This window comes from Hemitrygon akajei, chromosome 13 (genome assembly GCF_048418815.1).
Source record: "Hemitrygon akajei chromosome 13, sHemAka1.3, whole genome shotgun sequence".
Classification (NCBI taxonomy): Eukaryota; Metazoa; Chordata; class Chondrichthyes; order Myliobatiformes; family Dasyatidae; genus Hemitrygon; species Hemitrygon akajei.
The window spans coordinates 56,636,287-56,647,397 of record NC_133136.1 but is presented as its reverse complement, the minus strand read 5'-3'; the positions used below and the strand labels follow the sequence as shown (position 1 = coordinate 56,647,397).

At 40.6% G+C, this 11,111-nt stretch overlaps 1 protein-coding gene across 2 annotated transcripts in view; it reads right to left on the bottom strand.

Annotated features, from left to right (window-relative positions):
• usp46 (ubiquitin specific peptidase 46) overlaps positions 1 to 11,111 on the bottom strand; it is a 74,562-nt gene that overhangs the window by 35,734 nt on the left and 27,717 nt on the right. For both annotated transcript variants that reach the window (XR_012101265.1, XM_073064673.1), the window contains exon 2: positions 3,425 to 3,505. Coding sequence is in view for 1 of the 2 variants with exons in the window: in XM_073064673.1 (XP_072920774.1) it covers positions 3,425 to 3,505 (81 nt within the window). In the remaining variant the exon portion in view is untranslated. The remainder of the gene's footprint in view (positions 1 to 3,424; positions 3,506 to 11,111) is intronic.

Sequence of the window (11,111 nt, the reverse complement as noted above, 5' to 3'; positions counted from 1 at the left end):
CCAGGCATGTCTTCCTGCACTGTGTTTCACTGCTCCACAGTCTTTTGTCTACATTCTCACTTTCTGACTGCCCCATTGACTAGGTAACCTGTGTTTACAGCTTACCTCCACATTACTAATTTTTACCTCATCAGTGATGCCCTCCTTCCTGAAACTTGAGCTTCTTTCGTCCCATAGTTCTCATAAAGGGCCTTCAACCTGGAATATTGACTCAGAACCTCTTCCTACAGATACAGCCTCAGCTACTGAGTATTTCTAACATCTTAAATTTGCAGCACCGGCATTTCTATCTACTTTCAGGCCTTTAAGCAACTCTGCCATAATAATCTTAGCACAATGTAAGCAAATCAAAGATCCAGTCCAATTAGCTCAATGGATTGGGGCACTTTTAGTGACATTCACCAACATTCAAAATGTATGTAGTAAGATTTAATTCCTCAGCCACAAATTGTTCATATTGTTAAGTTCCACTGAAATCAATTTACGTCTCCCCAATTTGTCTCCTTAGTCCCTTTTCCTTCAGCAACCAAACCTGAATTATTGATACTGTGGATGCTTCCTTCATTATCTCGACAGTCCATAGATGGAAAGGTATTCTCATAGATCTCAATCCTATATTTCAAATTTCATTCTGGAACTTAGTTAGAAAGAATTAAATTACTGGAAATAGTCCAGATCCTACACATTTTTATAGGAAGTAAAACACTCTTAAATCACCTCAGTCTACTCTTCTCCCTGTTACTCCCTGTAGCCAAGCTCTGCTCATACTCCATCTACAGGATTGTAGATGATACCACCATAGTGGGCCATCTCTCACATAACAAATAGATGGCATACAGGAGATAGAGAGCCTGCTGAAGTGGTATCATGATAACAAACTTTCCTTCAATGTCAGCAAAAGAAAACAGCTGGTTATTGATTTCAGGAAGTGATGGGGGGGGGGGGGGTCGGTGAAGAAGGCAGATCAACGCTCCTGTTTACTTCAACAGTACTGAGGTTGAGAGCTTCCAGTTCATAGAGTGAACATCCCCTGACCTAGTCCAATCACTTTCAGGCCAGGGACAGGAAAGTTCATCAGCATCTCTACTTCCTCAGGAGGTTAAAGTAATTTGGCATTTTCCCTTTGATACTCACCAATTTTAATCAATGTACCACAGACAGCATCCTATCTGGATACAACCTATCTGCCGTGACAGCTAGAAATTAGAGTCGTGGACAAAGCTTGGCACGTGGAAGCTACAGCACGGCACGGGTTAAGATAATGTGAACCTGTACAGAACAAGGTCCATAGAAGAATAAACTCCCCTTAGTACAGTATGAAATACCAAGGTCATGAGAAGACCAGACAAAATAAAAATCCTAATAGAGGACTAAGAAGTCACTTTTGATCAAATTTACTAGAAAAAGAATGTCTCCAAGGACAAATTAGTCTTATTCATGCAAGATTTCTTGATGATTTTGAAACAAATGTTTATTTTTTCACGTAAACATAAGGAAATCTGCAAGTGCTGGAAATTCAAGCAACACACACAAAATGCTGGTGGAACAGAGCAGACCAGGCAGCATCTATAGGGAAAAGTACAGTCGACATTTCTGGCCGACACCCTTTGTCAGGACTAACTGAAAGAAGAGATAATAAGAGATTTGAAAGTGGGAGGGGGAGGCGGAGATCTGAAATGATAGGAGAAGACAGGAGGGGGAGGGATGAAGCTAAGAGCTGGAAAATTGATTGATTGATTGGCAAAAGGGATACAGAGCTGGAGAAGGGAAAGGATCATGGGACGGGAGGCCTAGGGAGAAAGAAATGGGGAGGGGAGCACCAGAGGGAGATGGAGAGCAGACAAGGAGTGATTGTGAGAGGGACAGAGAGAGTAAAGAGAGAGCGAGAGAGAGTGAAAAGAAAAGGATGGATGGATAAATAAATAGATAAATAAATAAGGGATGGGGTAAGAAGGGGAGGCGAGCATTAATGGAAGTTAGAGAAATCAATGTTCATGCCATCAGGTTGGAGGCTATCCAGACAGAATATAAACTGTTGTTCCTCCACCCTGAGTGTGGCTTCATCTTGATAGTAGAGGAGGCCATGGATAGACATATCAGAATGGGAATGGGATGTGGTTTTAAAATATGTGGTCATTGGGAGATCCTGCTTTCTCTGGCGGACAGAGCGTAGGTGTTCAGCGAAATGGTCTCCCAGTCTGCGTTGGGTCTCACCAATATATAGAAGGCCACAACGGGTGCACTAGACGCAGTATGTCACACCAGCCGACTCACAGGTGGAGTGCTGCTTCACCTGGAAGGACTGTCTGGGACCCAGAATGGTGGTGAGGGAGGAAGTGTAAGGGCAGGTGTAGCACTTGCTCTGCTTACAAGGATAAGTGCTGGGAGGAAGATCGGTGGGAAGGGATTGGGGGGACGAATGGACAAGGGCGTCGCGTTGGGAGCGATCCCTGTGGAAAGCAGAGGGGGGGGGGGGGGAGGGAAAGATATGCTTGGTGGTGGGATCCGTTGGAGGTGGCGGAAGTTACAGAGAATTATATATTGGACCAGAGGCTGGTGGGGTGGTAGGTGAGGACAAGGGGAACCCTATCCCTAGTGGGGTGGCGGAAGAATGGGGACAGAGCAGATGTGTGTGAAATGGGAGAGATGTGTTTGAGTGCAGAGTTGATGGTGAAGGAAGGGAAGCCCCTTTCTTTATACTGGCCTTCTATATATTGGTGAGACCGTTTCGCTGAACACCTACGCTCTGTCCACCAGAGAAAGCAAGATCTCCCAGTGGCCACACATTTTAATTCCACATCCCATTCCCATTATGATATGTCTATCTATGGCCTCCTCTACTGTCAAGATGAAGCCACACTCAGGTTGGAGGAACAACACCTTATATTCCATCTGGGTAGCTTCCAACCTGATGGCATGAACATTGATTTCTCTAACTTCTGTTAATGCCCCCCTCCCCGTCTTATCCATCCTTCCTTCCTTTCTTTCTTTATTTTTTTTCTTTTCTTTTTTTCCTCTCTTTTTTCTCTCTCTGTCCCTCTCACCATCACTCCTTGCCTGGTCTCCATCTTCCTCTCCCTTCCCCCTTTCTTACTCCCTAGGCCTCCCGTCCCATGATCCTTTCCCTTCTCCAGCTCTGTATCCCTTTTGCCAATCACCTTTCCAGCTCTTAGCTTCATTCCTCCCCCTCCTGTCTTTTCCTATCATTTCGGATCTCCCCCTCCCCTTCCCACTTTCAATTCTCTTACTATCTGTTCTTTCAGTTAGTTCTGACGAAGGGTCTCAGGCTGAAACTTCGACTGTACTTCTTCCTATAGATGCTGCCTGGCCTGCTGCGTTCCACCAGAATTTTGCATATGTTGCTTTATTCTTTGAAACAGAATTCACTATGTATAAGTTTCTTCAAAAAACAAAATAGACTTACATTAACCAAACCAAAGTAGTGTTCATTGATTGGGAACTGCTCTGGGCCAATGTCTTTCTCCAGAGCAGAGGCATTGGTGCCCTGCAAGAAAAAAACAAATTTGATGAGAATAGAGCCAGAGGTGTTGCAAACAATTCTTATCATTGAGCAACTTGTGCAAAATGAACCAGCAGTACACAATCATAAATGTGTGAAAAATGGAAAAACAAATGGAGATCATCTTCATTCTATGTTTGGTACAATTCTGGTAATAGGATGCAAACACAAAAAGGATGACCTGGTCTGATATTGTATTTATACCTTCAAACAGGCAAGCTATCTGGAAAGAATTGAATTAGTAGAATACTGTACACCAGTACTCATTCACATTAACAATTAGTAACAAAATCTTCATATACACAGCACAGCTGCAACTAAATGAGTCATGCTCATTATTTTTTTTTGCACTGGCCAGCACGCTAAGTAGGAGAGCGAAGCAAACAGAAGATTTTGAAAGAGGGAGAAGATATTAAAGTGGAAAAAGAACAATTTTGATGGCCTCAGAAAGGATCTGCAGGCATGGACTAGGATAGTCTGTTTTCTGGTAAGTGGGAGGATTTCAATACTAAGAGCACAGAATCTGTATGTTCCTATTAGAATAAAATCCAAGATTACAGATCGAGAACCTTGGTTATCAAGGGATATTGAGGCCCTTGAAAAAGGAAGATGCTTATCAACTATAGGCAGTTAGGACCAAATGAGGCACATTAGGAATGTAAGAGAACACGAGAGAAAGCAGAAAGACTAAAACAGGACATGAGATTGTCTGGGCAGACAAATTGAAAGAGAATCACAAGGCTTCTATAGCTATATTAATAGCAAAGAAAAAAAATTGGTCCTCTTGAAGATTAGTGTGGTCAACTATGCAGAGAGCCAAAAGAAAATGGAGAAGATCATAAATTAATTTATTTGCATCAGGAGACAGACAGACACTATAGAAACTGAGGCAAAAAAGTAGTGAGGTCATGAGGAGATGTTGACTGTCTTGAGGCAAATTAGATTCAAGATCGTTTAATGTCTTTTCCTGAATGCATGTGTAAAGGAATTAGGGTCGATATGTCCCCAAGGCCTGTTAACGTGCTCACTTGAACCTGGTGGGAGGCTAGTGCAGAAATTGCCCTAGCAAACATAATTAAATTGGCATTAGCCACTGGTGAAGTGCCGGAGGACTGGAGAATAGTAACGTTGTTCTGTTTTAAAGAAAGGGTCTAAAAATAAGCTGGGAATTAATAGGTTGGTGAGCCTGACATCAGCAATGGGTACATTATTGGAAGGTATTCCTAGAGACAGGAGAAGGCAGAGTGGCAATAAGCCTAAAACTAGAGGTCACAGGTTAAAGATGAAAGGTGAAATCATTAATGGGATTCTGGGGGGTGGGGGGACTTCACCTGGAAAATGCTGCACGTGTGGAGCAAGCTGCCAGTGGAAGTGCTAGATGTGGTTTTAACTGAAAATTCAAAAAAAAGTTTGGGTAAGTACATGGATGAGAGGGTTGTAGAGGGCTATTGCCCAGGTGCAGATACATGGGACTAGGCTGATGACCAGGTCAGCATAGACTAGATGGGTCAAAGGGCCTGTTTCTGTGCTGTTGTAGCAGTCAATGACTATGTAGGACAACATATGATTTATGGGAGCAGGAGGCAGAAAAAAGGGAAAAAAGTGTGAGAAGTACAAAATGACATTTTAAAAGATGTTCAGTGCAGGTCAAGATGGCTCTAAGTTCTGGAATTAACAGTACAACATAGCAATACACACACTGTGGACCATATTTGGCCGTGCAGTGATGTAGGCAAGAGTGCAAGATTTGGCAGCCTTTACATGATAGTATAGGGAAAGTTATGTTATTTGGTTCTTTATGCATAAAAAATGGAAAATCTGAAAGTAGTACATCCAGCAACAGGGAACCAGTGTTAGTCAATAAAGATCAGATTAATGAGCAAGCAGCTTTAGAGGTGAGAGAACATTCTTTATATGTTAGTGCATAGAAGGCCAGGGAGAATACTTAGGTTAGAATCAAAATCTATTCTAGCAGTAAAGATGCCAATAAACATTTCCGCAACAATATGGGCAGGGCAAGGCAGAAGTCACCAATGTTCCAGTGGTGGAAATGAATATTCTCACTCTGGGAGCAGCAGGTTAAAGACCCGAAACCTAGTATTGAGTAGGACTCTCAGATTGCATACCTGACCATAAAACATAGGAGCAGAATTAGACCTTACGGGACATTTAATCATTGCAGATTCAATTTCCCTCTCAGCCCCATTCTCTTGCCTTCTCCCTGAAACTTTTGATGGCCATATTGATCAAGAACCTATCAACCTCAGCTTTAAATATACCCAATGACTTGATCTTCACAGCCATCTGTGGCAATGAATTCTACAAATTCAACAACTTCAGGCAAAATAAATTCTTCTATTCTGAATGACCTCTTGAGGTTGTGCCCTCTGGACCTACATTCTTCCACTATTCGATATATCCTCTCTACATCCACTCTATCTGGGTCCTTCAATATTCATTAGGTGTCAATGAGATACCCCACCCCCATTCTTCTAAACACCAGCAAATACAGATCTTGAACCAAACACCCCTCATACACAAACATTTCCTTTGTGATTATTCTCATAAACCTCTTCTGGACACTCACCAATGCTAGTATGTCCGTTTTTACACATGAGACATAAAACTGTTGACAAGTTAACAGGCACCTGAGAATTTATTAAAAATAAAAATAAATACTGTAGGCACTTTCTGACAGTGGCATAGGAGGTTAAATTCTCTCAAATGATTTTCCAACTGTATTAATAGTTCATTGACAAGCTGATAAAGACCAAACAGGTTTCCATTTCTGTAGTACCATTTCCAAAACTCAGGTTATCCCAGTTCATTTCTTTTGGATCTGGACCTCACTGGCAAGATCAAAATTAATTTCACTCCATAACTACTCAAGAAGGTGATAAACTGCTGCAATATTTCTGATGAAGTTACTCTTGTATTGCTATTGAGTAAGGAATTCCAGGAGCTAGAGAGCTGTCAATATAATTGTAAATTGGTATAGCTGTGAATTGGAGCACCAACTTGGAGATGGCAGCTTTGCCTCCTGTCCTTCTCCGCCATGATGGTAGAGACAGATGGCTTCAAAAATTCTGTCTTAGTAGACTAGGTTAGTAACTGCAGTGCACTTTGTACATGCCACATACTATAACACTAGCTACCATTCAGAAATAATCACTGCCTGCTCCTTCATGGCACAAGTGGCCACTTAGTCTTTTATACTGTTTCATTTGCTAAGGGAATTTTGAACAGAATTGGACATTGTGCAATCTATCATTGATAAGATAGATGTCTGAACATAGAGCACAATTCTGACATATTTTAGCACATGGACTATTAGCCTGGTAACGTAATCACTATGCAAATACCCTTGGCAAGATTCAGGCATAAATTAGTGTAATAAATTTAAGGGTGTATAAAATGACAAATTAATCTAAAAGATTGTCCAGGATTGTAAAAAAAAAAATTGCATAATAAATTCAGGCAATAATGATAAAATTGCGCAAGAATGGAAGATAATGATTCACTGGAGGAAGCCAAATTAGCTGAAACTGTAGGATTAATCCAAAACTTGAAGTCAACATGGTTTGCCTAATATTAAATGAAAAAAAGTGTAAAACTCAGGAAAATGGGCAAACAAAATGTAAAGACTTGTATTAACTGGGATAGAACTATACTGCTCTTTGCTAGCTATATCAAACCTAGTGTTCAGTGTTTACACTGGATCCATAAAATCCATAGTATTCCAATGTTATATAACTAAAGGGTATGAAAATGCAAAAATAACAGGAATGGATCATAAACCATTTAGAGAAACTAAAGTGATGGTCAGCTTACACATATACATACGTTGTGGTAAAATGGTTTGCCTGGTTCTCACACAGTTAAGATTATCCAGAAGACAGGAGTGCACAGAATCACAACAGTGTAATCAAACAAAGTTCATATTATTTCACCATTCTTCATATAAAAGATAATAAGTTTCTCAAGAATTAGGAAATCATAATGGTTTGTACAGCCCAATCTTACATTCTTCAGTAGACATTGATATCCAATTTCACAAGATTAACCTTCATATCATATTTTAAATAGACTATGTTCAAACTGAAACTTGAGAACGCTTTCACTGGCAACCTGTTGAACAAGGCAAAATGGTGTGCTTCCCACACAGGGATTAATTTGATGCTACATAAGCTTCCCCATTCCCTTCCCTCCTCAGCTAGATGATCCACTTTATTCAGAAAAGTTGCAAGAAAGTGTAGTCACTTCTTTCAACTGTTGTTGAGGTATATCATTAGCACTCAATCTTTTTCTGCTCGTGGCCCTCTTGTGACATTCATTTACCTCTATGGCCTCCACCCTCCATAGTTTCTGTTAGTTGCTAGTCTTTTTTGGTCAACTGTACTTATTGTTCTAATACACAGTCAATATTTCTATTTAACACTTTGTAGGTATGCCAAATATAATGTTACAGATGTATATGAAAAATAAAGCTGTATCAAAGCTTTGAATAGGACACTTTATTTATAATATTCTTCCAGCTAGCAAAGAAAATGTACTTAATATTGTTACTTTGGGTATTTAGTGAGATCCTTGCAACTGATTCAAACTAGCAAGTTTTTGAGTATCTGGTTGCAACTTGGTTAAAGATAATCAAAGAACACCTCTTTTCACAACATCAAGACAGTTACAAATTTTGATAGCAAGTGAACAGCTTGACTGAAAGCACATACAACTCGATAAGAAGTGACAAATCCAATTAAGTCCAATTTTATTTTCTACAGGAGCTGTGGAAACTTATTTTGATATCACTAGTTATCCAGAAATTTTGCTTAGTGTTAGAATTTTGCTTGAGCTGTTAAATCACCCTTTAGCCTCAATAAGGCACCTTACAATGTGATAGCAATATCATTCAGATTCCTCCAAAAAGACCCACCACCCAATCTGGGATATGCATCTCCAGCAGCGTTCTGAATCCAAAATTCCATATCATTATGTAGTCGTTTCAAATGATCAAGATATACAATTAGATCATCACCTTGCAATTCTACCTTAAGTGTGGACAGTGAAGGAAATTGCATAAACTCGTGATGTCCAATTTTGCTGCTGAAAAATTTGTTTAAGGAAAGACGTAATACCCTCTTTACATGAAATGAGATTGCATTTACTTCCTTGTAAATGTTTGTTTAATAAATTCAGTTTTTCAAATATCTGACAGGTAAAATATGCCAGCAGCAACAATTTGTTCTCCAAGCTGATTATCACTTCAAAATGCTACAATACTATCACAAAGTGCAACAAAGCAACAAAGGCAATTATCTTTTGATAACCAATTGACCTCTGTATGCATTAGTATGCTCTGTATGCACAGTAGCATGATCATTTGCATAAATCATTATGTTTTCCAGTAGAATATTGTTTCCCAAGCATTAGCTATTGACTTCTTCAAAAATAATTTCAGCTTTGATATCTGTCTTTAGCTTTCAGGCAAAAAGTATTACTTCACTGGCCTGATCACCATTCATTCAAAAACCTATCATATTTCCATCAAAAGGGCTTCATTGTCACGTAATGTGCTTTTATCAATTTGCAGGGCAAACTTCTTAACTACAGTTGTTTGACTAGTTGTTTTACCACATCATCTGACATTTCATCAATACCTTGATACTGATGAGTTGCTCAAGGGGATACCTTGAATAGTTTAATATACAGTCTGATTCATAACAATAGAAATTACAACATAAAATGATTCACCTATATTATATGGCTTGACAGATTTTGCAATTAAGTTTGACATCTCATAGGATGCAAGTAAACCTCTGTCTGTCTTAGGTGTTTTTTCACAAAACATTTGCTTTACTGTCGGCCTTGACTGAAAATCATGGTCAAGAAATTTAAAGCAATCCAGTGTCGTCTTTCTTGTCCTGATGTGCTGTCTCTCCAAGTGCTTCCTCAGCCGACACAGCCACATGCTTTCATTTGAAAGTGTAGTCATACAAATTAGACACAGTGGCATCCTTTTGTCCTCTGGGAATGGAATAATACCATAGGCAAGATACACAGTGGAATATTGCTGACATTTTTTTCTTCACCGCAGTAGCCATGAATAATCTGATATATAAAAAGTATAGTGTGTTTGTATGTTTGTAAAACAGTACCAACAATACAACTGTGTGCTTTGTGTCTATAGAAAATGAATAAATGTCAAAGAATTGACCCAAATAAATACCGGCATTGAATAAACATGCAAAAATAAGTCAAGTCACTTCTTATTGTCATTTCGGCCATAACTGCTGGTACAGTACACAGTAAAAACAAGACAATGTTTTTCAGGACCATGGTGCTACATGAAACAATACAAAAACTACACTGAACTACATAAAACAACACAAAAAACTAGACTACAGACCTACCTAGGACTGCATAAAGTGCACAAAACAGTGCAGGCATTACAATAAATAATAAACAAGACAATAGACACAGTAGAGGGCAGTAAGTTGGTGTCAGTCCAGACTTGGGTATTGAGGAGTCTGATGGCTTGAGGGAAGAAACTGTTACATAGTCTGGTTGTGAGAACCTGAATGCTTTGATGTTTTTTCCCAGATGGCAGGAGGGAGAAGAGTTTGTAGAAGGGGTGCATGGGGTCCTTCATGATGCTGTTTGCTTTGCGGATGCAGCGTGTAGTGTAAATGTCAGCATTGGTGGGAGGAGAAACCCCAATGATCTTCTCAGCTGACCTCACTATCCGCTTCAGGGTCTTGCGATCCGATATGGTGCAATTTCCAAACCAGGCAGTGATGCAGCTGCTCAGGATGCTCTCAATACAACCCCTGTAATATGTGATGAGGATGGGGGGTGGTAGATGGACTTTCCTCAGCCTTTGCAGAAAGTAGAGATGCTGCTGGGCTTTCTTTGCTATGGAGTTGGTGTTGAGGGACCAGGTGAGATTCTCCACCAGTTGAACACCAAGAAATTTGCGTGCTCTTAACGATCTCTACCGAGGAGCCGTTGACGTTCAGTGGAGAGTGGTCGCTCCATGCCCTCCTGACGTCAACAACCATCTCGTTTTGTTCACATTCAGAGACAGGTTGTTGGCTCTGCACCAGTCCATTAGCCGCTGTACCTCCTCTCTGTAAGCTGACTTGTTGTTCTTGCTGATGAGACCCACCACAGTCACGTAATCGGTGAACTTGATGATGTGGTTCAAGCTGTGTGTTGCAGCACAGTCGTGGTCAGCAGAGTGAACAGCAGTGAACTGAGCACACAGCCCTGGGGGGCCCCCATGCTCAGTGTGATGGTGTTGGAGATGCTGCTTCCGATCTGGACTGACTGAGGTCTCCCAGTCAGGAATCTAGGATCCAGTTGCAGAGGGAGATGTTCAGGCCCAGTAGGCTCAGCTTTCCAATCAGTTTCTGAGGAATGATTGTGTTGAATGCTGAACTGAAGTCTATGAACAGCATTTGAATGTACATGTCTTTTTTGTCCAGGTGGAGGGTGATGGCAATGGTGTCATCTGTTGAGCGGTTGGGACAGTACGCAAACTGCAGGGGGCCAGTGAGGGGGGTAGCAGGGTCTTGATGTACCTCTTGACGAGCCT